Raw genomic sequence first — 27875 nt, forward strand, 5'->3', positions numbered from 1 at the left:
GGGGTAGGCAGAAGTTCACAGATTAGCAGTTGTATTACAGGAGGCGGTAACAGAGCAGTAGTTTGTGTGCGTCAGAATGGCTGGTTGCCTGTGGCGTTGGTATATGAGAGTTGATTTGAAAATTGCTACACAATTGCTTATATTTGCTACATATAATAAATAATTGCTACATAGGATATATATGTAGAAATAAAATATTTTTTTTGACCAGCGATCCTGACGTTTGGTTGGCTGGTCACCTCCAAGTTTAAAGTTAAGCATGCAGAGTTTCCCGAAATGTACTGCGTCAATAATTGCTACATATTTACTTCATTTATCTCATTTATTTGGAACTTCAAACATATGTTAAATCAAGGATATAGCAATTATTTAAATTATCCCGATGAAAAGTGCCTGATAAAATAATAAAAGCAAATAGCTGCAGTGTGTCTTCACTCAACGGTATTGCTATTTTAGGAGGCAGGCGTTTGAAATTATAATTGTTAAATAGCATGTGAATTGTTAAATCCGCAAACACGTTAATTAACGCTCAAGAACTTACAAAATGCCGGCGAAGTACATGTGAAGGTGTAAAATCATTTAGTATATCTTTGCGAGATCTTATTGCATTTGAATTTCATTCCAATTAATTTATTTCAATAGATGATCCACCAACATCTCTTTTGTTAGAAGGATCTGAGTTTCATTTACTATTAATAATAGAATTCGTGCCCCCAGTATGTGAAACATTAATTGGTCACTACAAAGCTCATTGCAGACGAAATTCAGAATGGAAATGTTACGATGACGAATCGAAAAAAATTACGAAGAGTAAAAAGAAGCTAATTCCAATAATATATGCGAAAAAATTATGTGAAAATAAGCTAAATTAATAATTGAATATTTTTTAAGTAAATTGTAATATTATTAAACTGAATCTTATGAACGACCTACATTTTGTTTTTATTTACGATACACTTTTAATGTGCTTATTATCCACTTACCTACTCATAACATAACATGCTATTTAACAATTATAATTTCAAACGCCTGCCTCCTAAAATAGCAATACCGTTGAGTGAAGACACACTGCAGCTATTTGCTTTTATTATTTTTACAGGCACTTTTCATCGGGATAATTTAAATAATTGCTATATCCTTGATTTAACATATGTTTGAAGTTCCAAATAAATGAGATAAATGAAGTAAATATGTAGCAATTATTGACGCAGTACATTTCGGGAAACTCTGCATGCTTAACTTTAAACTTGGAGGTGACCAGCCAACCAAACGTCAGGATCGCTGGTCAAAAAAAATATTTTATTTCTACATATATATCCTATGTAGCAATTATTTATTATATGTAGCAAATATAAGCAATTGTGTAGCAATTTTCAAATCAACTCTCATATACCAACGCCACAGGCAACCAGCCATTCTGACGCACACAGTAGTTTTGGCAAATAAAATGACATTTTATTTAATATAAAACTTTATTAAAAATACACATCAGTTTTCGCTACAAAAGATTAACTTATCACAGACTTATTTTTCTAGCGTGAGGTATAATGAGAATAATGTAACCAAATGATAAAGTGTAGGAATTACAGGTTTCACAAATCGATCTCCTTAGCTATCTGATAGATTTTAAAAGAAATGGTACAAGTAAAGAGAGGTTTGAAAAGAAGGGAGGTTTTCCCTGCAGTGGGGCACAAAGAGCTATCAGAAAAAGAGTATTGTCTCTGGCTTGCACAAACCCATAAACTGACAAAGACATTGTAATTGTTTTAAAATTCACCGGATGTATCTGCTAAGAAATAGTGACTTGCTATTATAGGAAGGTATATTGTTTTATGAATAAAAGGCGTGTGAATGGTAACTACACGACAATGCACAATCCTTTCGTCTTGTTGTTACAACGATAAAAGAAGAGAATATTATAGACAATGTGTGTGGTTTTTAAAACAATGTTTGCTCCGGACACGGGGATATACATTGTTCTATTCTATTATAGGTACTTTCTGCAGTAGGTACTAGTATATTTCGGCTAAGTATGAGTAATTATTGCTCTGATGAAAATGCCGGTATTTCACGGCTCGCCTCTTATATTATACCTACATCATAAACAATTCCTAAGCGATTTATCTTAATTTCCGAAATTAATAACCCAAGCAATTTCCGTTAATTTTGAGCAACACATCAAAAAATAGATAGTTATTCACACGGCGTATTTTTCAACATAATTAACACAACATAGATAAGATTGAATCACTGCCAAAAACCTTTTTTAAAATTATGTTTACAATAGTGTAACTACAAATCTGGGGGCCCGCGGCAAAGTCATTGAATCCAGTCAGATTCCTAGTAAGTCTTACAGGCCAAAGGCCGCCCAATGACCGTGCCCAATGACCGTGTGCCCTTGATATGCCACTACAAGTTACACCATTAAAGCCTCATCTCATTTGTGAAATGTAGCTCTTTAGATTGGCTAAAATACGCCGTGTAAATAAAAACGATGCTATTATTAGGTTATTAATTTCGTTAGTCAATTAGTTCTTATATCTTATATGATAGCACTGGAAGCCATCTGGTTGACGCCGCAGGTGCCGTCTCCTCGGTACACGCGGTAGTAGCCCTGCTCGCCCCACGACGTGCTCCACGAGTTCTTTATTATCCAGTAAGGAAGGTGCTTCTTGAATAGAGGGTAGTCTGTAATGACGAAGAAAAATTTAGTTTGAGGGGATTCAGCGTAATGGACGATGAATGTAATTCTTCAAGTTGTTGACTAGATTCTTTAGAATTGTAATGTCTCAAAAATGCTTTTTACTTTCTTACTACCCTTCAAAATACCTTTTTGTAAGTATATAAAACTTGGTAAGCAATCAATGATTTGGTTTGCCGGATTCGAGTCGTGAATATGTCAACTTTTTTGTGTAAACTTCATAGAAGAAACTTATGTATTTATTATAGTTTTTACAGTTCTTAAATAATCAAGAGTACAAATAAGTATATGCTCACCTTTAGCACCGAATCCTACGATAAGTACACCGTGGTCCAAGTTCTTCGGACTGCACAACATCTTCCATGGATGTGAGATGCCTCCCATGTAGAACTGCATCGCGTTGGCGTTTATACCTGAAAATAATACAAATTAAATTAGCAGCACAATACGAACTACCTATCTATATTGGTATTCTTATTCGTTGAAATAAGAAAATGGTGATACCTACTGTTTAGGTTTATAATTGAATGATATTAATTTCGATAAGATAATCAAGAGCTTCAAAAACTGCTAGTGGACCTTTTTATAGATAATAGAATAAGATACAGAAATTTAACTAATCTTCTTCAAAATAGGTTACAAGAGTATTAACTGCCTGCTGAAGCAAAAGAGGTTTTAAGGGAGTAAGGGACCGTGGTCAATGGCATTATTTCCCTACGAGAAGGAAGATTTCCCCAAGGAAAAGTTTCTTTACCAATAGATATAGGTCCGTTCTGTATCAGCCACTGCGCCATGCCGGTCTCGTTGGTGGTGATGTTCACGGAGCTGCTGATCTGAACCCTGGCTAGAGACTTGTTGAACACGCACTTGTCATCGGAGCCATCGTAGGGGTAGTCAGACTCTAACTCCAGTCCTCCTAGTTGTTCGATCGCCCTGGATTCAACAACATACAGGTGTGAATAAAACTTTGTGAGAGTAACGAATATTAATAAGGTATTCCTATGTATAATATGAACGAGTTTTTGAAATCAGTAGCTTGGTACCATGAAAAGGGTCTTAAATGCCGGGATTTAAGCTTTAGAGAGGTGAGACCTTTTTACATGTCTTACGCATTTGAAATAGTTTAGTAGCTTCTGGTGACCTTAACTTTGTCTGTCAATATTCTTCACTAATACTATTATTATGATATCTTTAGGTCAAGAGAATTGTTGTCAAGCATTGCCAGTTAATGTTGCAATGATGCCATCATTTTGGGATCGTTACCGTTGAATAAACTTACTTGTAAGCTGTGTCAGGTAATCCACCATTACATCCATCATCTAGCTTGTCGCAGTCCACCAGTTCTTGCTCCGACAGGGACACCAACTTGCCTGTCTTTATCTTATATTGTCCCTCGATGTTTCCTATAACAAAACAACCTTATATTACGAAAAACAAACAGAGAGGACTCGAAATGGGAACCAAAGTGTCGACTTTGTAAATAGGTACTTGCAATGTTAATTTTTTTTTTATCTTGTCAGTGAACTGTAATTATTGTTCTTTTGAGAATAAATATTCTTTAAACCAAAAAAAAGAGTGATCGTTACAGTCTTACCAGTGACACTGAACGCCCAACAGCTGCCACAAGAGCCTTGATCCTTCACTTCAGTCACAGCACCCTGGTCTCTCCAGTCGAAGCTCGCTGGTAGTTCCATATCAACTATCTCAGCCTTCCTCATAGGTATCTGATTCTCATTCCTCAAGCTTGTCTTCAATCCCATATGCCGAGTACTAAACTCGCTATAAGTGAGATCAGCGAAGCGCGTTACACCATACGTAGCTGTTCCCATTTCATGAACATTCAACTCGTGGATTCTCTTAATATTGTCTTTGAAAATCTCAAACCTTTTACCCATTTCGTTGATATCGTTTACGTAAGAAGGAGAGTAAGTCGTGAGGAAGTTGAGGAATAGATGTTCGGCTTGTACACGGTGGCTCAGTTCGTGTGGAATGTCGTTCTGCTGGTCGCAGGTGACGCGGATGTTCGGGGGGTTGTCGGTCCACGGCCGCACCCACACGTTCACGCGACAGTACTTGTTATGACCAGTATCACTGGCCAGTTTGCAATTAGTTTTTGAACTTAAAGCTACACAGTCAGTCAGGCCTACTTCCACCTTCATTCTGTAATGGATGCCAGCAACTACTTGCTTGTCTAACGAGATAATTCTCACAATGGCTTGTTTTCTAGGGTGAGGGTACTGGGCTTCAATGTGTCTTAAAGCTTCTTTTCCAAATTCCATGCCCATTTCGTAATTCGCCTCCTGTAAGACAACGAATACATGTTTTAGTTTTGTCTAGAGTTGGTTTATAATTGCGCAACTGTATTAATTAGAGCTAGATTATGATACAGATCAAGGAATAAATAAACATGTTGTAGCGAGCAGCTGCGTAGTTCACTCAACGAGGTTAATCAATGTTCGGGTCACTTGCTACACGCAATAGTTTCAGATGAGTAGGTACTGATAGTAAACAAGAAACGGTTTAATGTGGAAATGATATAGTTTAATCTAGAAACGAGAAGGAGTTTTCTAAGCCTACTGATTAGTAAGTTTTCCAAAGTAAAGAAATTCTGGGACTGACAACTTTCAATTCTTCAGTTTATCAAAATTACGTATCATTTTCTTTGATGATTATAGCAACATTAGTAATATTACGACGTCGTTTTTATTATAGTCGTAAGTTTGTCGATATCCTCGCTGGAAAAAGTTACGTTTAACTTTGTACCATAAGGAGTAAAAAAATTATAAAATAACATAAACTTAACCCATTAATGTCCCACTTTTGAGCAAGGGTCTTCTCCCGGATTGAGGGAGGAGGCCTAAAGTACACCACGATGGCTAAGTGCGGGTTAGGGACATTGCACATCTTCAAAAATTGTTCTGAAGAACTCTCAGGCGTGCAAGATTGCATGACGATGGTTTCCTTCACTATTGGAGCAGGTGATAATTGTTTCTAATATACATAACTTCGAAAAGTCATTGGTGTGCCTTGGGTACGAACTCTCGACCAGTTGCGTGAGAGGCGCAAATTAAACAATTTATCAATAAAAAGTTCGGGACAAGTTAATGACCCATTTCTTATCACATTCACTTGACTCGTAAAGTCATGAACTAAAAGAACAATGGACAGAGTTCCAGCTGCAAAGATAAACAAACTAAAAGGTCTGTCTCGATAACCTCCACTATAATAAGCAAACAACTATGGCTTCAATTAACAGCACAGATTTAACTGAGGACATCGTTGGGAAACCTTTATGTACCTAAGTAGGTACATAAGTATAACACTTCGTGTATGTGGGAAGTTGTAAATAGTAACATAAAGTCAGATTTTATATGAATAGTCCGGTTCATAGAGTACGGAATAGTCAGATTTAGATGAATACAAGACATGTTTTTAATTAAAGAACAATATTTTGGCCCGATATAGATTTTTTCGGATGTTTTCCTAGACTCTCAAAATGATTTTCTTCTTTATAGGTTTGCTTGCAATTTTGTTAAGTGATTAAGTTTGCTTCACTACCAGTATTGATTTAAAAACCTATTTATAAAAGTTATAAATAAAAGACAAAGCTAAATCGCAACTATTGGAATTCGCTCATGAACAATCTGTGGTTACAATCAGGCAAGGATTCTTTGGTCAAGCAGTCTTTTCTGAGGTCAGGCAATAGATGGCGTTCTCTGTCATATATTGGAAAATTGAAGCCAATAAAACTATGAAATAAATAGGTATGTATTATCGTGAATTCATGAACAACGTGTATTAAAAACGAATATTGGAAAAGAGAAAACGCACGTCTACTCTTCATACATACGCACAGCGAAAAAGTGAAAATCACTTTCAATATCTAAATGCCGTTCTTCATTACTTCATAATTAACTACTATAGATTATTTTATTATTTATTTGTCTATTCATCTCGGATCTAGTCCCTAGTAACTTTTGGAAGGAGTGCGTGGGGCCGAAGCCAAAACACAGAGGTCCCTTTAGACAGTTTCAATATAACAAAGATGTAAACAATTTTTTTATTATTATTGTCAGTTTTCTGATAAATTTTCGGCGTCACAGTAAAAAAATATTGCGTAAACAAATTATTAAGGTTAAATATTTTGTTATCATTTATTGCGTTGTAATATTTATTCTTGTATGTATTTGTTGTTATTATCCTTAGTAATAGTGGTCTTGTCCTAGATTTTACTTATTACTTATAGCTAAGTACCTACAAAAACATAATAATGTAGCTGGCCGTCTATTACATAGGTAGGTATATTATATTAATCCTTATTATGGATTAACAAATGTCTAAGTTGATAGTAAATACAGGCCTATATTAATTTTGTAGTTTATTTTTAAATCCGGGAATACGTATACAAACATAACACTGTAATACGACTCCATAACAAACAAATAAAATGTAAAAACACGTACCCATTGTTTTAAACTCCTCAAAAGTCCTTCAGCATTAGAAGTATTGAAATATCGTCTAAAATCTGACAGCAGTTTCTCCCTTTTACCGACAGATACATCGCACAAAGAAAACGAAAATAGTAACACAAATATTAAAGTTTTAAGATACATATTGCACGTGTTTGCTAGCCACTGCCGAACTAACAAGTGAGAATCACTCGGTCTATACGTACAATACTAATTACATTAACACGACCACTGTGCAAAGTCTTCAATAAAAACTATCATATCCACTTCAAACTGGTTTTTTACTTGACTTTTTGTGGACTTTTATAGACAAACATCTCTCAACAAGTCACATAAATAACACTGATTGAATAAACCTTAAAAATACTTCAGATTTAGCGTATATTTTCAAGTAAACAGATTTATATTTTTGAAGTCTGATGCTTATGTTTGTAGTCGGGTTATACAAAGGGGAATGCAAGACGTAGAAATGTCTGCTCATTCCCCTAGCCCGTGTTGTATATGTGTCTCCCTCTTAGAAAGAGAGGTTGGAGTCTGTTGTTTTGTTGTCATGACTCAGCTAGTCGCTGGAGTTACAACAAAGATGTAATACGTGAGATTGTTCTTATAATGTTAATTTGTGTTTATTATTATAGCTAGTTAATATCTTATGTATATATGGTATAATGATTTATTTTATTGTTATTATTGTATCCTTGGAAAATTGGTTGAAATTTTATCTTTCTGGCATGATTTTCAACTGAATGCTATTTAATTTTGTGATTAGAAAACCATTTAGCTATGTTAAACTCTGAAAATGCCAAGCTTTTATAAGGTCGATTAACTCGAAAAAAGTACAAAATCCAAGATATATCAAGCAGAAAAATAAACGTTGTGAATCAGAAAAAAAATTGGAAGGGTAAAAATAAATTGGCAAATGTGTTTCATGGACAAAGCGTCTCGACGTCTCGGGGTCAGGAACCGAAGTGATCACAGCATACTGCTACGTAGTAGGTATGTATTACCTATACCGGTATAAAAATCGGGATGGACATAAAAAAATGCAAATTATTCTTTGCTGCTTTTTACTTAGAAATGAAGTTACGATGCTGAAAACTATATTTTTAATAAAACACATGTCAAAGGAAAAATCATTAAGTTAAGTAAATAGGAGATACAACTTTGCAAGTTACACGGTTGTATACTAAGCAAAAAAATATTTTTGCAAGATTAGAAGCTTATTTACAAGATTACTAATCATATGCTTATGATTGAATATTTATCAATCTATCAGGGCTGAGTTATAAATTAAGATAAATTTGGTATTGAAAGTCTTCTTGTTATATACCTTATTAGTCTCATAAATCCTCAAAAATGGTACCTACTACGAATTGAAATTTTTTTTAGATCTATCACAGTTAACGTTTCCAATTAGACCAAATAGGTGGCGCTGTTGCTACCCAACGGATATAAACAGCTGACATAAAATAATGATGATTGCAACAAATTAATTGCACTAATTTCTACATGTGTAAGTGATAATTGTGATAAATTATCTAGTAAGGAAGCCATGACTGCGTGTAGTGTGTGCACAGTTCACAGTAATACATGTAAACTTTGACCCCTCTTATCTAAGTAGGTATTTGATAACAAACGAGAACAAAATGAGTGCGAAACAAGTTCTATTAATAATTCTGCGATTGACAGAATAAGAACATCTATTATTTTATGAAACAAATTTCTAAAAACACAAAACTCTTGTGTGAAATTATTTCTTAAAACAAACTTCGGCGAAGAAAAATCGGCACTTTAGTTAATCGAAAGAAAGAACTGATATCATCTGAATCAATCTGCTGTTTCCAAGAATATGCATACCCTGAAAAATTGCCTTTAACAATGTTCAGGCATGCATTTTCATGTACTAATTTGCTGTCAATTACATTTAATTTTTGGAGGAAGGAGGGTTTTTGAATCTCTTACAAGCTCGTTTGTATTTGAGTCGTATTTTGAAGACACTTATTTTCATTAAAACCATGAGATTTTAGCATTGTTGTCAACGTAACCCAATCTAAGCTTTTGGGAGAGCTTCTCACTCACTAAATTCACTCTAAAACATAACAATTCTCGCTTATAAAATCGCCTTCAAACATAACAACAGACAGACAAACAAACACAAAACAATTGGGAGCTATATTACTCAACACATCAGCTGTCTTAAACACTCCGATACAAAACAAAGCTGTATTTGTATAGCGAGCCTTCGCCCCCGCTGCGAGGGGGCGCGCACGCGGACCACCCTTATGTACAGCCATGTGATCCAGTGTGAACGTGACCTTATTCTGGAAGACTTGGAAACGCATGTGCTAATTAGTTTTGCTGTAAAAAGGTCGCTGTGTCAAAGTCGAGTATACTCCCGGGGTTTGTTCAAGTTTGATTGGCCGGTTTGGTTGGGGTAGGATTTATGTAGTGATCTATTTACATTAAAGAAAGAGTAGAAATAAGGGTAAAGCGGTAAGGTTTAGATTGAATTCCAATTTAAGGTTCATATTTGTTGTTCTTCGCCAGTATGAGTGGAAGCACTCAATAAATCTACATTCATTAAATGTTATTCACAAAAAGAGTTTTTAAAGAGAGATGGTATTTGAGTTACTAGTTACATATTATGCAAATGGATTATGAACTGCACATATTAGGAGAAGAAGCTTGATAAATCCGGATCTAAAACTATTCCGCCCTTTAAATCTACTTGTCTTTAGCAGTATAACAATAAGATATCCTTTCGACTACAAATAATTGTTGCCGCGTAGGCTTTACAAGTACATACAAAGAATAATCAGAACCAAAAACTTCTGCTACATCACACGAAATTGCCAGGTGTTTTCGTCAGTGGTCAACTCTGTCTCAACGTTGTTTTTGCGTTAAAAGTCTATAACTGTTACTTTTATTGACAACAACCAGGACCTACTTTTACGTTCCCTCCGAAGCACGGTAATTACCAAGTACATACGTATTGATTACACCACTCGTGCATCGAGTGTAATTACCATTACAAAATTACCAGCAATTTACAAAAGCAACTAAACAAACAGCTTGGACTAATTGAAATCTATAACGTGTCAGTAACAATCGGGTTGTGGTCGCGGCCCGGTGGCGCGGTGGCGCGGTCCCACTTTGAGCAATCACTGACCGACGCTCCAATAACTGCCGGACAGTTATTCAGGACACCACTGTCAATGACCTTTTGTCTAGTGCTACATCGATTTCCTGGGATCGTTGCTGTCTTCTAAAATGTTATTGGAGAAGTGAATAAATCATAGAATAACGTTTTTAGCGATGTTATTACTATTTGAAATGCAAAGTACATAGGTGCCAACAGCATTGAAAAAATTACCGAGAAAGGCTTGTTCTTGTTAAAATTCTGTAGAAATCCTTTATTTAATCAGTTGATTATCTATGAGCTAGAAAAAGCAAATGATATAGGTAAATATTTTAGAGTACAATTAGTATTATGTATATTGCCAAACTAGTATGATGCAAAACAATTAAAACCCTTTTCCAAAGCTAGAACCACACATTCATTGTTTATATAACCGTATAAACCTGGAAAACTATACAAAAATACAAAAACTTTCCTTCACAATACACAATATTGCTTTCATCCATTTAAATAACAAGCCGTACAATATGCAATAGTGAATAGGAACGGTGAAGAGACGTTAAACAGTTGTGTAGGTAGTGCACAGAGCCGGGAGACAGCTAGCTAGTATTGTTCCCGAGGTCGCAGAACTAGGGCATTCGATGTACTCTCAAAATGGGGTTACAGCTGCACACAAACAAATAACAGCATATAATATGTATGTATGTTTGCTAGATTATTTGACTTTCCACAGTATTTGTGCTGTCTGATTGTTGTACAAACGGGCGTAATTGGAGCGTTGGTTTGTACAGTTTTATTTCAGTGAGAACAGTTTTTAATGTTTCTCTATGAACAGTACTGTGACTTGTGTACCAGTCTCCCATTTACTTACGACATCAATGATTTCGTCACACCTTGAGCCTACTTAAGGATTTTTACTTTGCCTATATTAATAAAGATAATTCATGGATATTGGTACGCGAATAACTTAAGAGCATTAGACACCAAATTGGATAATATTTTTTTTATTTGTTTGCAATTGCAATTGTCAGGCAAGGTTGATATGGGATTGACGGGATCCAGCTTCCCTCGATAATGGAATAAATGGGAGTTGGGCCCAGCCGCAAGTTTTTGAATAAATGTAAAGTCCTCAGTAAAGTCCTTACGTATACTGGGCGTGGCGGCATGCTTTTATTCTGAGAGGAGGGCAGTCTCAGTAGTGGAACAATAAAAGGTTTAATTTACTATAAGCGATTCTGTGATTGTGCATGTGACTTCATTAAGAGGTAGTTAAAAAAACGTCTAAAATCAACATTAATATTTTACTCGTTGTTGAAAAGCATTTTTTGCGCGAACTGAAACAGTTTTTCAAGAATATTACAGTATCTTTCAAGCAAACTCCAGGCAAAATTTTCTCTTGAAAGTTTTCCCGAGTGCTAATTAATTCTTAATACGCGCATTATCTAGCATCTGAAGTAGACTAGTTGGAGATTACGCCGGGATAAGACCTAGTTTAAAGTAGGTACATAGTCATCCTACTAATATTATAAATGGGACAGTGTTTAGAATTTAAAGGGTTTTTGTTACACCTTATTGCTAAACTACTGATTGGATTTTGATGGAATTCGTCATTTGTAAAGATTATTTATATTGCAGTATATTTGTATTAATTAATTATGATTAACACATACAATACAGTTTTCCTCGAAATCTTTCCACGCAGAATGTCAAAGGCAGATGCAAGCAATATTATAAAAAGCGGAAGTTTATGATAATTAATTTAATATTTGCTACAATTTCGCTCAAAAATACAAGTGAGATTGAATGACTTGGCACACAAAAACTCTGTAACCTGGATTTAATTATAGAACACTTTTTATCTTTGGATTTCATTCTACGGAGACTAAGTCCCGTACAGATGTAAACTGTATAATATTAAAAGTTAAGCACGCTAGGATAAATCCTAGTTTAAAGTACAGTCGTTAGATATTGAATATAAACTTGACTTAACATCTAGGTTATCTAACTGCTTCACTGAACAATATCAATTGCTATTGATTGCGAAGGACGTTTTTTACGACTTCTTCTGAACTCTTCGCTGCACATTCATTCCATGGAATATAAGGATGGATTCACATAATAGTTTCTGTAGTAATACGTCTGTAGCGCATTTGGTTCTGTATGTGTCAGCCGCGCAGAGGCGAGACCCTTAATAGTTTATGAGTGATTGACCTGTAGTATATTTGGGCACTCTAAACGAAGTCCTACACCGTTGGCTGGTTCCAATTAAACTAGCCGCCGTAGCCGAATATGTCCAATGGAACATTCTTTAGCTTCAGGCGCAGTATATAAATCCTTTTTATTTACTACAAGCACAGTCTGCAAAATAAAATACAACATCCATAATCACTGTACACAGTGATCAACTCTTACGATTTCAATAAAAGTATAAACTAAAGGAACAAATTTTAATGTCAGTGCCATCTGCCGCTACGGAGAAAAACCGCGCGATTTCGCGCATTGCAATTAATTTAGCAAGTATCTATGTAACTCTATTTAAGTAACATTTTAAAACGTCGATGTAAAAAAAATATCGCCAGATAATATACATATGTCAAGCGAAATCGCCAAGCATCACTTGATATGTCACCGGTATATAGACATTTCTCTCCTTATGTGTCCCTGGTATGAAAATCTTTGTTGTTGAGGAATGTAGCACATTTCAGAGATATTTGCAATAATCGTCCACATGATCGGTGATACACACGTGCCGTTACACGTGGAGATGGCATGTTATGATAGCTTTGACAAAACCATGTGATTTCATATACAAAGTACTTTGTGATGTTCAATAAGTTAGATGAGTTTTCGACATTAATTAAACCACTGTATTTGATTATTAAAATTCTGTTTGTGTTTTCAAACATGTATTTATAACTTTCTAAAATGTAAAGATGTGCTCTTCACATAAATTTTCAGTACCTTATTATTTTTAAGGACTCAAGACATTTCCGGAAGAGTTTCTCGCCTAGCAGTCAGCAGTACAGTTATGGGTCAAGAAAAAAAATGTTTTTCGTCAATCGTCACACAAAATTAGCAAATAATGTAGGTATGATGATAAAAAGAAGACCAAAACGTAGTATAAATAACTAATGCTAACGTACCTTACTTATGTTCAGTGATGAGTTAAAATGTTATTAAGCAAAATAAATTATCAAATATCTAAATTGAAAGCAATCTTACATAATATCTGTAGTAGAAAATCCTTTGAAATATTTATTTGCTTCTATAAGCTTCAAAATAAGTAGACTTGAAGTTAGTCAAGGCTGTACAAAGCCTACGACCGTAATCTAGTTCATGGAAACATCGGTACAACTCAGCGCGCGGTTACGTCTCGTAGCCGCGTAGCAAGTCTACGCCGTAGCACCGTAGACCGCAAGCCTACACCGCCCTGACCACAATCTACACCAGGTATACATAACCGATTGTAATTAACTGTATTGGGCTTGACCACAAGTCATTAATAATGTTATGGCTTGTTTAATACACGAACAGGCGAATAATATTGTAGTATAGGTTGAAATCAAATCAATTATTCGCTTATGAATTCAATTAGGTTTGATTTCTTACATATAGTTCTTTCTTTCTTAAAGTCAGCTATAATAACTACAATAAACTCAAGCTTACTTACCTATTGAGAGCAGCTTTTTATAACCAAACCTTTTTTATTACAGGTACTTTTTGAAAGTGAATACTTACATGACCATATGGTAAAATAATACAGTAAGTATGATGTATAATTTCGTGGGACATATGATTAGGTACCATCTACACAAATCTACCATTAACATGGTTTTAAATTATAAACATTAGGTCGGGGAAAAAGTCTTTTCGCATTATAGTATGTATGAACTTTACTATTAGTTTAAGCAGGATGTTTACCATCATTACCTTAGCCATTAAAAAACCTTCAAAAAAATATTTTATCTTTTAAAAATGGAGTTGAAATTTTATAAAATTCCGTTGCAAACACTCATCAGTTCTGATAATTGATAGGTGCACGTCGAAGCCGGGCCGCAATCATGCGCTTCAGTGGGCGCGCCCGCCACTTGACCGGGACCGCACTCGGTGCCCAACGTTATACCTATTAATTCAATAGATATTAATGATTGAGGACCTTGGAGAAGCACAGTAATTATGTTTTGTGTTTCATGATTTTGAGTAAAGGACGTAGATGCGTGGAATTGTAAGGTTAAGATCGATTTTAGATATAATTGCTATAAGTTGACACCTCCCACGCAAGTGGTCGCAGGTTCGAACCCGAAAATAATTATCACATGCTCCAACGGTGAAGGAAAACATCGTGATGCAGCCTTGCATGCCTGAGAGTTCTTTAAAACAGTTCTTGAAGGAATGCAAAGTTGCTTAACCCCTTCCTCATTACGGGAGGAGACCCTTGCCCAGCAGTGGGACAGTAATGGGTTAATTTTTGTTTGCTAAATTGTCTTTATGTACGGTATATACGTATGTATTTTTGCGACGGTGGAAAAGTATGGTTAAGATCCATCTTTGAAACTACTGGATATGTAAAATTGTCTCTATGTTTAAATGTAGTATTGTAATACTGATTAGAAACATCAGGCGTAATTGCGTTTTCGTGTTCGATAAAATGTGGTTCGGTAAAATACTAGCAATCGGAATAGGTACCTAAGGAAGCATTGAACAGAAGTTTGTGTGACTTGTTTGATGTTCTAGCATGTAATAAAAAAAACATTTTTGTTGAGCACAAATGCACCTGCATAATCTGTGAAAAGTTTTAGCGTATCAAATAATAAACTCGCTGTAATAAAATCAGAAATATGGTATACAACCTCGCGATGTAACATGGTGAGTATGGTGACTATAACAACAAGATACAACTGTCACTGTCGACAGGACTCAAACAAACATAAAACCGTCGCAGTCTTATTTTTGTTATAATTTTTTCACAAAACACAAGTGTTTACAGTAAGATTACAAACGAGACGGCCAATGTCCAAAGATATTAAATTAAAAATGTCGTTATCCGAAGACGTGTTCTCATCATACGCTAGAGGGAAGAAAGGTAACCTCGACTCTGAACCTAGTACCTCTTACGAAGTGTTCAGGAACAACACAACGGCTGTAGAAGTGATTGTCAAAGAAGTGCCGAGAAACAAGAAAAATGCGAGGACACAGGACACAATAGAATCATTAGAAACTCGACTCGGAGGCGACGTCGATAGACTTAAAAAGGAATTGAATAAAGCGAACGGCACGTTGGAGAGGTCTCGCAAGGAATTCCAGATGTGTATACGTGAAATGAAAAAGCAAATCGATCTCACTAACCAGAGAGAAATGGACACACGAAACAAGAATCTCGCGTTACTACTAGAAAACGAAAAATTAAAGACAGTCTTAAATGCTAAAACTAATTTGGTAAATAAGTTGAGAACTGAATTGAGTAACCTTAAACGTATTATAAAATTTGTAGTGAAAAGCATACTACGTGAACCCAAGCTCGAGGCTTTAAGTGCAAATTGTAGTTCCGATCCGGAGTACGACGATTTTGAAAATAGTTTGAAGAAAGACCTGAAGATTAAATTAGCTGCTTTTGATGAAATGACCACGTTTGATAGCACCATGTCGAAGGAAGACAAGACTTCATTTAATAAACGAGTGTTTGAGTGAATTGAAATGAGTTCAGAATTTGTTAAAGGGTAAGAAATATTTTAACTTTTGTATACAACACATTTATTAAACTACTTATTATATTATTTACCAATCTCGAGTTTTAGTTATTCACGTAGGTTTTCAATTCCTATATACCTACAATGTAATTTAGAAAATTAATTTATTTCAATCAAAAATCTTTAACATCTAAATGAAAACATTATTGAATCAATGTAGACGATTCAAATTTCCACATAAGAGAGACTCTAATTTCCGTTCGCTCCCAGTTCTAACACAATACATTTAACGAACAGAGACATAACAATAAATGGTAGTGAAAACTGTGTCACACCGCCCATTTAAACAACATCGTAATAGCAACCAAAACTACGAATATATGCAGGCAAAATACTTTTAAAACGATACGCAAACCGTACACAGATTCGTGATATAATCTCCAAATCTAAGCAGGTACATTACCTCGACACACATTCTGACAAAAGAAGGGTCCAATATTGCAGAATCAATCGTGGAATGCAAGCGGAGACGAGGGGAGGGGGGAAGGCGGTGCATGCCCGGCTGCTGCACCGTAACCGGGTCAGGCTGCGACCCGGTCACCGGGCTGTGACCGCGTGACCGGGTCGCCGAGACACGCCCGGGTGCCGGTATCATACCGGGTAAAGGAGCTCGTCTCATCGGATTTGACGGTTTTTGAGCGCGACGCGAAGAATTGGGTTGGAATCTAAGTACTTGTTTATTATGTACTATTTAATGTAGAGAAATACTTTAATATTTATTTGTTATTAATGTTTAATGCTGATGTTGTCAGTGTCATTTATATTCAACGAGTGATGAATATAAAATACGGTATGCTAAGTAATAAAATGCATTAAGTTGTGGAGATATTTTATAATGCTATGTAAGAAGGACAAGGTTTTGATAAATGGTTGTTGAGTCGAACTTTTACTGCTATAGCTTTAAAGTCTTGGGATTATTAAACGTAATTCTGTAAGAATTAATATGATGTATATTTTTATTGTAGGTAAATATTTTATTCCTTCCTTCTGCAGAAAGCCAAAGTAATAGCGTCCACATTTAACCTAATAAATAACAAGTGTTAATAAAACTTTCGATGGTATTAGATATCATTACATGATAAATGAAGTAATTATAATTTTAGTCGCACACCTAAAAATACTACTTATTATAAGTCTTACACATAAGACATTTTACGTAAACTAAATAATTAATAGGGTTTCTAAACTATTAATAAATGAGCACGTTGTACTTACATCACGTGTATTTCTCCGAACATTCAGAGGTTTATTGTAACCACATTTAACTAGAACTGTACATTCCCAGTTATTCACTGCAGCCTTGAGCTTATTGTCGCCTCTCGGGTATAGTTTCCAGGCTCCACTGATATTACCAATGGCTGGAAACTCGGTCACATTTCTAACCTAAAAACTGTTACGGAGAAATGGAGTTACTGTTGTTTTTGTGTCAGTTGCAATACGCTGGTATTTCCGTGGAATATATTATGTTTGCTTGGTGCAGATATTTTTTCTCGTAAGTAGTTAAGTGAGCAAATTTTTCACGATATTGGGCAGTACAGTAGGTTGTTATGCGGCATAAGGCAGGATTTACAAAAATAATCATTATAATCACTCGCAAAACTAGAAATAGCAAAATGTTGTGTAATGTAAGTTAGCGACTATCTATAACTATATAGGTACACTTTTCGAGTATTGAATCCTTGACAGCTGGTTCAAGCAATTTCCTAAATATCAGCAAAAACGGCTCGGAAGTTAATAAAATACTTAACTGGGAATAGAACCCGAAACTGAGTAACCAGTGACCAAGTGTAACTACCGCATACAAAATAAAGAATCGTACTTCATATTTACGAAATATACAGCGAAACCATTAACAATATTGCCAACGAAACATAATATTTGTTGAAAACGCAAGAGTACTTCACGGGTAGAAATCAACCGCGAATGCGGGCAGATGGAAAGCTTTTTCAATGGAGTACTAAAGCGAGGTATATATCTATCTATCTATGTATGTATGTATGTATGTATGTATGTATGTATGTATGCGTGGCTTTCGTCAATGTAAACACACGTGAAAGCTTATACGTTAATAGGTTTTACGTACTAATAGGTAAATAAATTAGATGTCGCGAGTTTCGAAAGAAAATTGCGCTTTGATTGAACTTTCGAGTTACGATATTTAATTTAGAAGATGAAGGTGATGTTATTTGTCAAATAAGTAGTAATTTAGCGAATTGTAATGATAAGAACCCGTTGCTACTCTTTACGTGTTATTCTATTAAACTCTTTTCATATGATAAGGTATCAAAATACTACCCAATATCAACTTAGCCAGCTAAATAACATAGCATTGAGTGACAGCTTAATGTTTACGATTGTAGGTAACAGTGTAATATCGTGTACCTTAGCGCGATTCCCTACTACTATCGACAAGCTAGCTATCGAGAATTTTTGTATGAAAATCTGATCAGCGCCCCTAGTGGGCGCCGTAAAAACTATCTCTGCTGTGCATTTAAATGACAAACACTCCACTCCGTACTCCATAGTACCGATTGTACTGAATCGCACCCCTGTTCTATGGATTTTATGAGAGACATGCCACTCCCGCTCTCATAGCCAAAGCGCCATCTTAAAACTACATTTAAGCGTTCCTTTTAACGTTCACGCCTAACAGTTAAATATGTCAGTATACGAACACAGCGACTCTTAGACTCGACACTGCTTCTAAAAGGTTTCAAAGTGTGAAAAGTTTTAGTATGCAAATTACGCCGCGAGTCCCCTCGGGCGCACTGAAAGCAAACTTAGGATTATTCATTTATATAACGATATTGTAACTTACGTTTTAGGTACTAGATTAATATGAGTTAAATATTATAGTAGAATATGTTAATAAAAAGTAGAGATTGACTGCTTTTGGATTACACGTTTTATTCCCGGTCATGGAATTATATCATTCTACTCTCGCCGATCTTAACGAAATGGTTCTTTCTGTCTGTCTTTACAAAAGGGATACCTTTTATAAGTTTCTAATTATCATACTAATATTTCCTCGATACGATATATTTCCGAAAATTATTTTTTCATCGGCATAACCATCAATTATTTTAGCTACCAGCCTTCCTCTTGTTTCGATGTACAATTTACAATAAACGTATAACCAAAATGAAAGAGTGTCTTCTAGATTTTATCAATAAACAACAGTCAAAGCTTAATAACTTCACAAAATTAATTACTAAAACGACACACAAAGTATTGTTAATAAACATGATAGCATATTAAAACGTCCATGTATCGGAACTTGTTGTCGGAACACTCAGGTAAATAGCGCGAGTGAAAACGACCGCGATAACAGAGCTTTTAACGTGAGTGCACTGTGTTTATCATTGGCTTTCAACGAAATACTGAATTATTGCCCTATTATTTATGTATTTTGACTATTTTGTTTACTGGTTGTAACTTTATTGATAGATGAATTAATGAGGATCAACGTTAGCGAAGCATCACAGCCTCTACGACAGAACTTAATTCATACAAAAGTATCAGTTTCTTAGACTTTCGTAGTTACACAACCGTGATCTATTTAGAATATTTAGTTGTTTATAACAGTTAGGAAGATAGTTACTTGTTTAATTAACTGATAACGTCGTAATAAAAGAAGAAAAACTAACTTAAGCCGGTCTTTTTCAGAAAATAATAGGTAAAAGGACATGGAAAATCTATTGGCCATGTAATGAACCAGAAATCTTTATTATGTTACTGATAAATTTTCTACATAAAACTTATAAGCACTTTCCCAGAGAACTAGTTTGTTGAACTTGAGTCCTACAACTTAACTACTGGTAGGACTGGATGGAATAAAGGTCATTTACACTCTGTTACAAATAATTCTAGTAAAATCATGACTGTAACCTTGTTAAGTTGTAAACGCATGCCTTTGTCATGATCCAGCCGCAGCCATAACCCAGGCAGAGACAGGAGACTGAATTATATGTGAGGTAATCAAGTGCCGTGTTGTCGGTACAATTTTCATTGACGTTTCTGTCCACTATAAACGGCAGGTTGTCGGGTTGTATGTTCATTGTCCATAGTTACAATGCACTGGATGGGATAGGGGGAAGTTTTTTACAATGTTTTGATCTCTTAGGTATTCTATAATATTCACGTCTTCGAACTTCTCCAGTAATTTTTCCCAGGCACTTCTCTTTACTGACTTTATTCACAGCGAATAGAAATGCCTGTACAAAGAACAACCACACCCGAAACTATTGTTTGTCACAAATAATTGTGCCGTGTAGAAATCGAACCCACGATGCAATATTAGTGGCATGGTGACCTAAACCACTGTTCCAAGGAGGTCACTTGTAAAAAAATATGTGAGAAAGTTATCCATGCCTGAGATTTGTCTGAATAAATAGTTCTTGAAGGCAAGTCATTTACACTTTACAGCGTGGTGGGCTAAACTCTCTACTATTGTGGAAGGGGATCTACACCTCGCAGCATGAGACAGTCCTGTTTGAAAAAAAAGAGTCATCCCTAATAGGAAAGTTAATAAATTCTCCATCAAAGAAAATAGTATATATTCCAGTAGATATATAGACGCGTGGTCTGGCCATTCGCTCACGTAACTGTCGCCGCGAGAGCTTAACAAAAGCTCTGCGCCGTCGGAACTCCGCCACCGCATGGGTGCTTCGTGATACTATGCCGAAATTGCTTCGTTCCAATTCATTTTGTACTATAAACGGATGATTGTTGAGCTTGATTATTAAATGCTAAAAATTATGTTTTAATCAATTGTCATGTTGTCGTGACTTTAATCTCTGAAGTCTTCTTAAATTCGTATTTTTTCATTTATCTTCTACAGGTAAATATTTGTTTCCTAACAAAGTTTTAGTTATCATTTAATTCTACATAAGCTTTAGTAGGAAATCTTTGCAAGGAAGTATAAGAAGTATTTCCTTTTCTAATCAAAGGACTAACAGAAATAAAATAAGCCAACATTTATTTAATGTCTATGTATCTAACTATTATCTGACTATCAGTAGAACCACTGAGCAAGACCGTAAGCCCTACCTCAATTTAAGATACTTTTATCTGCAATCCTCACAAATTACGATCAATTCAGAACAACTCATCAGCAAAAATATACAAAACAGAACATTAAACCAACATCAAAGCGAATGAAAACTTACATTTTTAATAACATTTTACATTCAGTGCCGTGTACAAACATTCAGACGTACAGACATACACAGTCAATTCGCGATGCTTCGACAGTGGAATTGTACGTTTCACATTTAAATCTAATATCGTGGTGCTGGTGCATTTTTCAGCGATAGTCGTAGTGGTAGTCGCAAGTAGTCGTAGGTATGTATTCAGTACGTTGATAGAGTCCCGAGTAAGGCTGAGAGGGAGGTCTGCGGCCGCCGTCGATCCCGCCGATAAATGTCGAACTTCCACGAACCTTTGGAATATTGCCAGTGCGAAGAATTTGCTGGGAACTGGGGTAATGTTTTAAATTAGTACAACATCTATTATGGAAATTATAAGTATGATGTTAATCATTAAGTGAATTGATTGTGATTAAAATTTATATTAACATTTTATCATTATCGCAATCGTTATCACAAGCATGTACTTTTAATAAATCTAATAGAAATTTTCAAGTCAAGAATCAGATATATTATATTACGAAATCAAATAAGCGGAAATGCGATTAATATTTTAATTTAATTACTTGCAAGTTTTTTACGTAAAACGAAATCAAAAGCTTTCTTCGTGAAGCTGCTTGTTCTACAGGAGTTTTCTTAACATAGTATATCATAAAATGCCAAAGTACTAATGTCCTATATACTAATAACGGGGCATATATTCTCTATATTCAGGGGAGTTGCTCGCCAGCTACGGCCACACACTACAGTTCGGGGTACTCCGCGTTTCGTCCGTCGTTCAGTCGCTCCACAGCCTCCACTCAAGCCGCTCGCTTTCTCCCCCTCTCACTTTACAAATGTGAACTTTTTTATAAAACAGTGCAGTGTCATAAAGCTTGCAACATTTAATATATTGACAGTTTGATTTTTTAATTCAGTGACCGTGACTATGGGTTCGTACGAAGCCGCAAGATAAGCGCGTAGGCCAACTCAGGTATACTCACTTTTATATACGATTTTTATTGCTTTTTAAATAAATAATTGTTTTATTTTATTTTAATATTAAAGGAAATATTTTAAAATGTTTAGTTTAATTTATTAGTTGTTTATTTTGTTGATATTTAATGAGAAAATAAGTTATTGTTGCAACGTAGTGCGTTTGTCGCGTAATTGCGTTCGAGTTTTTTTTTGTATGTAGTTTTTGTGTATAATTATTTTCGTAGATTAAATTATGTTACTGAACTGCTTATTTAATAGTCCCTTTATTATTTATTAGTTTCTTATAATCCGTTATTTTATATTCTCAATAATACTCGTTCTGCGATCTACATATTTTTAAAAACTTTTCAGTTACTTTTATTTATTATTTAGACATAATTAATTAAATAAATAAAGAACACATTTACTGTAATTCATAAATAAATTAGCTACTCAATAATTTATATTTAAAGTCTACTTTAAATACACTTCGATTGAATCGGGAGAGTTGACCCCTATATAGGTCAATATTGCAATGACCTTTTTAATTCTGACCCAGTATTTTGCTAATATGTCCCCATTTTACTGAAAGATTACAGTTATTTATATCGCGAACTGTTCATGGATGGGTTTTCAGACCAACTGATCGCTTTAAAGCGGGTGATGAAATAGAAGTCGTTAAATAGTGTTTAAGCATTCTAGCTCGTAAAACAAAGTAATTGCTACTTTTAAACGATTTGGAGCTTCTGCGCTAGTTATTTAGTTACGTGTTTTTTTTTTAAATATATCTATACTAATATAATAAAGCTGAAGAGTTTGTTTGTTTGTTTGAACGCGCTAATCTCGGGAACTACTGGTCCGATTTGAAAAATTCTTTCAGTGTTAGATAGCCCATTTATCGAGGAAGGCTTTAGGCTATATATCATCACGCTACGACCAAAAGGAGCAGAGTAACAGTAAAAAAAGTAACAAAAACGGGGAAAATTATGACGCATTCTCTCTTATGTGACGCAAGCGAAGTTGCGCGGGTCAGCTAGTAAATTATATTATACATAAAATCTCGCCCGTTTTACCCGAAGGTGTAGGCAAAGGTGTATGATAATGTTAGTCTATAACTTTATAAATATTTTAAACGATTTTGAAACTGTATATGAGTGAAAAAGATAAAACACTGTATAACTTATCAGAGCTTTTATGAAGGTTTTTTTAGTAAGACAGTTAGTGACTTTGATTTCACGTGTTGTCCACCAACTCAAAAAGGATTATATTTTACTTTAAAACTTACGTAACAAGATACACCTAGATTCTACTCTATATAAACTAGATTCAATTCAAGCAATCCTGTCTTAGCATGTAAAATTCAGAGCGAGTTCTATGATCCAGCGATCCCTAGTGGTATAATTGATGTGTGTAAAGTACTCGCCTGGACTCACTTGTCGGTCCCTTCTCAACCGATACCCATTAGACATCACTGTCAATATGTAGGTACAAAGATATGTAGTCGATAGTAGTCTTCATGTGATTAACTCGTGACTTCTTAAACACTTTAACTTTTTGTTGAAAAGATAATTCCTTCACTAAGAATTGCTTTTCTGTTGCGGGGACTTTTACAGACATACATCAACAAACGCAAAGTACAACCCGAAACGATTATTTGTGGATCGCACAAATATTTTTTCCGTGTGGGAATCGAACTGGCGCCCTGGTAGCAGCGTGGTGATCTTAACCATTGCGCCATGAAGACAGAAGAATACAAATAAGATGGGTTGTTAGAATCTCTCAATATTTAGAATAGCTTTTCATTGCTAGTCTAATTGGATAGCTTGTTTTTTTGATTTTATTTTTCTGAGATATTAATTTGTAGCTTTAATTGATTTATCGTAATCAATCCAGCTGCTCGACTTGCTAACGAAAAGAGGGCCAAGATTTTAACTTATGATGTAAGCGAAGCCTAGAGATGACCAGTAAAAAATACAGTCACAAAAACATATACATTCATTATTAATGCTTGTGACTGTACCTTAAAACTTAAATCAATCGCGTGTGTATTTACAATCGAACCGGCGACACAGTACAATGTAAATAGGGGAGGTAACAACTTTAACCACTGAGTCATTAGCATTGTAACACAATTGTCAATGTTCTAATGAAGGGTATGGTTTGATGTAATTAAACTTGATTGTCTTGAACTTCATTACTCCAGAATTAACTATGTTAGCTTGCGGAAATGAACCTGAGACCGCGTGGTCGGAGAGGAAGGCGTAAGCGAAAGCTTTTTTGGCACGTCCTACATCTTTTGTAATATTGGAAAGCGAAAACCTGTATGTAACACTTTCTCTGGAAAGGTTTAACCAATACTGTCAAAATGTGGTAGGATTTAAGTTTATATTCTGGGAAAGGAGTCTAAACAAATGGCAATATTTGTGGTTTTGTTTCCGGGTTTGATTCTCCAGTAGAGACAAGAGCATTTCCTGGGTTTTTTTTAATAATTCTAAGTAAAATTTATTTTTATTTTGTATATAAACTTATAGTCCCGTGCTAAGGAGGTTACGTAAAAATATTGGTATAGAATGTGTACATAAAATACAGGCAAATTAATTGAGAACCCTCTCCTTTTTGGCCGACTAAAAAAACTATCTATATTTTATTATTATATTATAGGAAATTTGATTAGGGACAAACAAAATGACCTTTGTCCGGCAGTGGGAAACCATGGCCTAAAAAAATTAAGAAAATTGTACAAGTCACTCTCAAAACAATGAACACAACAAATATTTTACACTGTAGAGTTTATTCCACTCAGTAGCGCATCAAGGTCTGACAATCGGTTCAATGGAGCCATTTTAATTCGACAGATTACTCAATCGACTGTCACATAACAGATAACCGTGTTTTTAAACGTCATTTCTGTTCGCTGAACGGTTAGGCAGAAGTGTATTAAAATATATTACATCTTTTGGATAATTGTTTTCGGTTTTTCTGAATTAATTCAGTCAATCAAAATATATGTACCTCTTCCGTTACTCAGTGATTGACTGATGGACAACGCACAGCCGAAACTACGAAGCGTAGAAAGGATTCTCGATAATTTCCTCCCGTTAAACGTTTTATGAAAAATCAGCAACAAAAAATGTTTTAAAAACGGAAAAAATAAAGTCCGCGTGGACGAAGTGGCGGGCTGCGGCTAGTAACAAATAAAAACTGTCTTGTACTTTGACTCAAACAGAAACAATTTTTCCGTAGTTGCGGAGTTTTTTCTTACTCGAATTAAGGAGTTACCCATTAGGCATGCTGCAACGCATTCACGCACGCGTCTGCAAAAAAACACTTCAAAAAAAAGTTTCATATAAGCACGATTGAGGGTAGTAGAAAAATAAAGGTATGACGTGTTCGCGTTCTGTGTTCAATTTCACCTCTAGTTACCTCCACTAACCGTAGCGTTAGAGTGATTTTCGCTTCGTTTAAAATAATAGGACGCGAGAATTACGGTCGAATGTAACCTGCGTCGAAACGTTAGGCATTCTTAGGTAAAATGCGTGTTCGCGTTAATTCCCTTACCCTTTATATATTAAACATGCAACACAAAAGTTTAAAGTTATGGCTAAAAAGTGTTTGTTTGTCGACAGGTCATTGGTTCCAGAGCACACAATAATGTTTTCCTTATGCCGACGATACAAAGACGAACACGGTAAGTGGAACTATGCATTTAAATAAGTTTTATTATAGTAAAAATTGGCAAATATAGAATTATTTTCTAACTACTAGCCAAATTTTGTCTTGATTCCTTCTGAGCTGCTAGTCTACTATTATAATTGAATTAGTATGTCAGTTTTGAAGCAGGGTCTTAAAATGCTCATTTTGATTTTCACATCGATAAAATACAATATTAATTTTAGGATCCCCGTCACAAGTAAATTGAAGGTACAGTCATGGGCTTCAATGTAAAAAATGGGAAATATTATATGGCTTTCACAGCCCAGGAAAGTAAAGCCTTTCTAGGAAGCTCTGAATACGTATAGGCATTTTAATAGTTAATAAAAAAGTTCTAATAAGTCCCCAAAGCACACATACTAAAACAAAAGCCTCTACCGAGTTCCCGCGATTAATCCCGGAGTTTTCCGGACTTTCCCGGAACATAGCTATTTACTTTTATAACCTTACCGGCCATTTCTCAGTATTACGGATAGTACGCATACGACTTAATTGAAAAACGAAATATTATGTACAAAAACTTTTCAATTTGATACTTTTTTGTTTGCGAAAACGTTCACCAAAAAGCAAAACTTTGTTGAAATATTTCAACTATTGAAAACTGTTTGGGATGTGAAATGTTTGTGAAGTTGTTATTTACTTGATGTTCATTTAGGTGAATCAATAACGTTTATGAATTTTAACTAAGACTACAAATATCTGTTAAGTAATGTCAAAATATTTATATACTTGTAATTTGTAGGTCATAAATCTTTTGTGACATAGGCCTCTCTACAGCGGGTGCTATTGAATATCAAGAATTTGACGTTTGAAAAGAACTTCTTCTTCTTCTTAGCGTGTCGATGGCAAACAAATTATAGTATATTATTAAAACTTAAAATAGTGTGTGACACTTTCTGTCTTGTTATATACTGCCAGCCCAGTATTCAGCTACGTGTACGGCGTTTTCTGTACAGCTCATAAGGTCCTGGTATGAGCAAGAGTCAGGGCACTCTGGGCATGTCAACATGTGGGCCATGTCCTCTGTGGCTCCATATCTACAAAACATATTAGACCCGTCGAGGAAACCCCACCTTAAAAAGAAAAGTTTTTAAAAAGAACTGTAAAAATAGTTCTCGCAGCGCTCGCTAGAGGCGCTGATCAGATATATATACAAAATTTCTGGATAGCTTGCCGGTTGTCGAAAGCATAATCGATAGTCGTAAAGAATCGCGGTTCTATATTGTTTACAACCGTCGAATCTACGAATTTGCTGTTTCACGTCTGGTGTTTATTTATTTCTTCTATTTTGCACATTGCTTATACTTATTACTTAAACACAAGCTAAAAAAAAACAACTAAGTCTCAAGAATTTAAAAATACAACCACAAGGTCCTTATTTTGAAGTCAGTTTAAAAATAATCTTATCTAGTCTGCACGCGAGGAGCATCACTGCCAGTGACTCGACGGAGAGGGAACGAAAATGTACGCTCATTCATTCATCCACAGAAAGCTATTTCGAGTCGCTACTTTGTGTCTGTGACTTCAATGTTTGTGAAACCTTCAACGTATAGAAATAGTCTTGTTTGTCAACTGATTTTTTTAAAGGGACATACTGGGTCTGTACTAGGTAGTGTAGAAGATTGTTGTTGAGGTTCGATTCACGGGTCGCAAAATATGTAAGTTTCAAATACCAAAAATGTATAAATGTTACCAAAAATATCTCATACATAAAATCACGCTTTCTTTTCATAGGGGTAGGTAGAGACCAGAGAACACCAGTTGGTACGATCCTTACAATTGTCCTCTGCTTCATTCACATCCATACATCTTGTCCTATACGACTGCTGTTTACTTAAAATTTTAATAATTTTTCTTAAAGTACTTTGTTGCTATGTTAAAGTAAATCGATTTCGTAGATCATAATGCGTTTGATGAAATGGAAAAGTCTTTCTTTTACACTTAAATCATTGAACCAATTTTAATAAATTTACTTTAGAGAAGCTGAAGAACTATGAATAAAATATA

The 27875-nt window shown here is 35.1% G+C and overlaps 3 protein-coding genes across 3 annotated transcripts in view; 2 read left to right on the plus strand and 1 right to left on the minus strand.

The window, feature by feature from the left end:
• Positions 1-1449: 1449 nt before the first annotated feature.
• LOC142980945 (cathepsin L-like) lies at positions 1450-7611 on the minus strand. Its single transcript, XM_076126569.1, has 6 exons — positions 7165-7611; positions 4296-5001; positions 3981-4104; positions 3456-3634; positions 2998-3114; positions 1450-2688 (listed from the first exon to the last, which is right to left on the minus strand). Exons 1-6 carry the CDS (start codon positions 7312-7314, stop codon positions 2543-2545), a joined length of 1422 nt encoding a protein of 473 aa, XP_075982684.1. The 5' UTR covers positions 7315-7611; the 3' UTR covers positions 1450-2542.
• A 7599-nt stretch (positions 7612-15210) lies between these two features.
• LOC142981196 (uncharacterized) lies at positions 15211-16902 on the plus strand. The gene is made up of 2 exons (XM_076126912.1): positions 15211-16023; positions 16498-16902. The coding sequence occupies exon 1, from the start codon at positions 15317-15319 to the stop codon at positions 15992-15994; it is 678 nt and encodes a 225-aa protein (XP_075983027.1). The 5' UTR covers positions 15211-15316; the 3' UTR covers positions 15995-16023; positions 16498-16902.
• A 5084-nt stretch (positions 16903-21986) lies between these two features.
• The window catches only part of LOC142981132 (uncharacterized), a 96047-nt gene continuing 90158 nt past the window's right edge, over positions 21987-27875 (plus strand). The window contains exons 1-2 of the mRNA XM_076126821.1: positions 21987-22173; positions 25784-25845. Coding sequence (XP_075982936.1) covers positions 25809-25845 — 37 coding nt within the window. The 5' untranslated portion in view covers positions 21987-22173; positions 25784-25808. The remainder of the gene's footprint in view (positions 22174-25783; positions 25846-27875) is intronic.

The sequence above is a fragment of the Anticarsia gemmatalis genome, chromosome 19, assembly GCF_050436995.1.
Source record: "Anticarsia gemmatalis isolate Benzon Research Colony breed Stoneville strain chromosome 19, ilAntGemm2 primary, whole genome shotgun sequence".
Lineage (NCBI taxonomy): Eukaryota > Metazoa > Arthropoda > Insecta > Lepidoptera > Erebidae > Anticarsia > Anticarsia gemmatalis.

Excerpts from the sequence above, each read along its gene's own strand:
- LOC142980945 (XM_076126569.1), bottom strand. The coding sequence starts at position 7,314 with ATGTATCTTAAAACTTTAATATTTGTGTTACTATTTTCGTTTTCTTTG. Across the intron at positions 5,002-7,164 it reads TGAGGAGTTTAAAACAATGG|GAGGCGAATTACGAAATGGG; the intron begins GTACGTGTTTTT and ends GTTGTCTTACAG. Across the intron at positions 3,635-3,980 it reads TTACCTGACACAGCTTACAA|GGCGATCGAACAACTAGGAG; the intron begins GTAAGTTTATTC and ends TGTTGAATCCAG.
- LOC142981196 (XM_076126912.1), top strand. The coding sequence starts at position 15,317 with ATGTCCAAAGATATTAAATTAAAAATGTCGTTATCCGAAGACGTGTTC.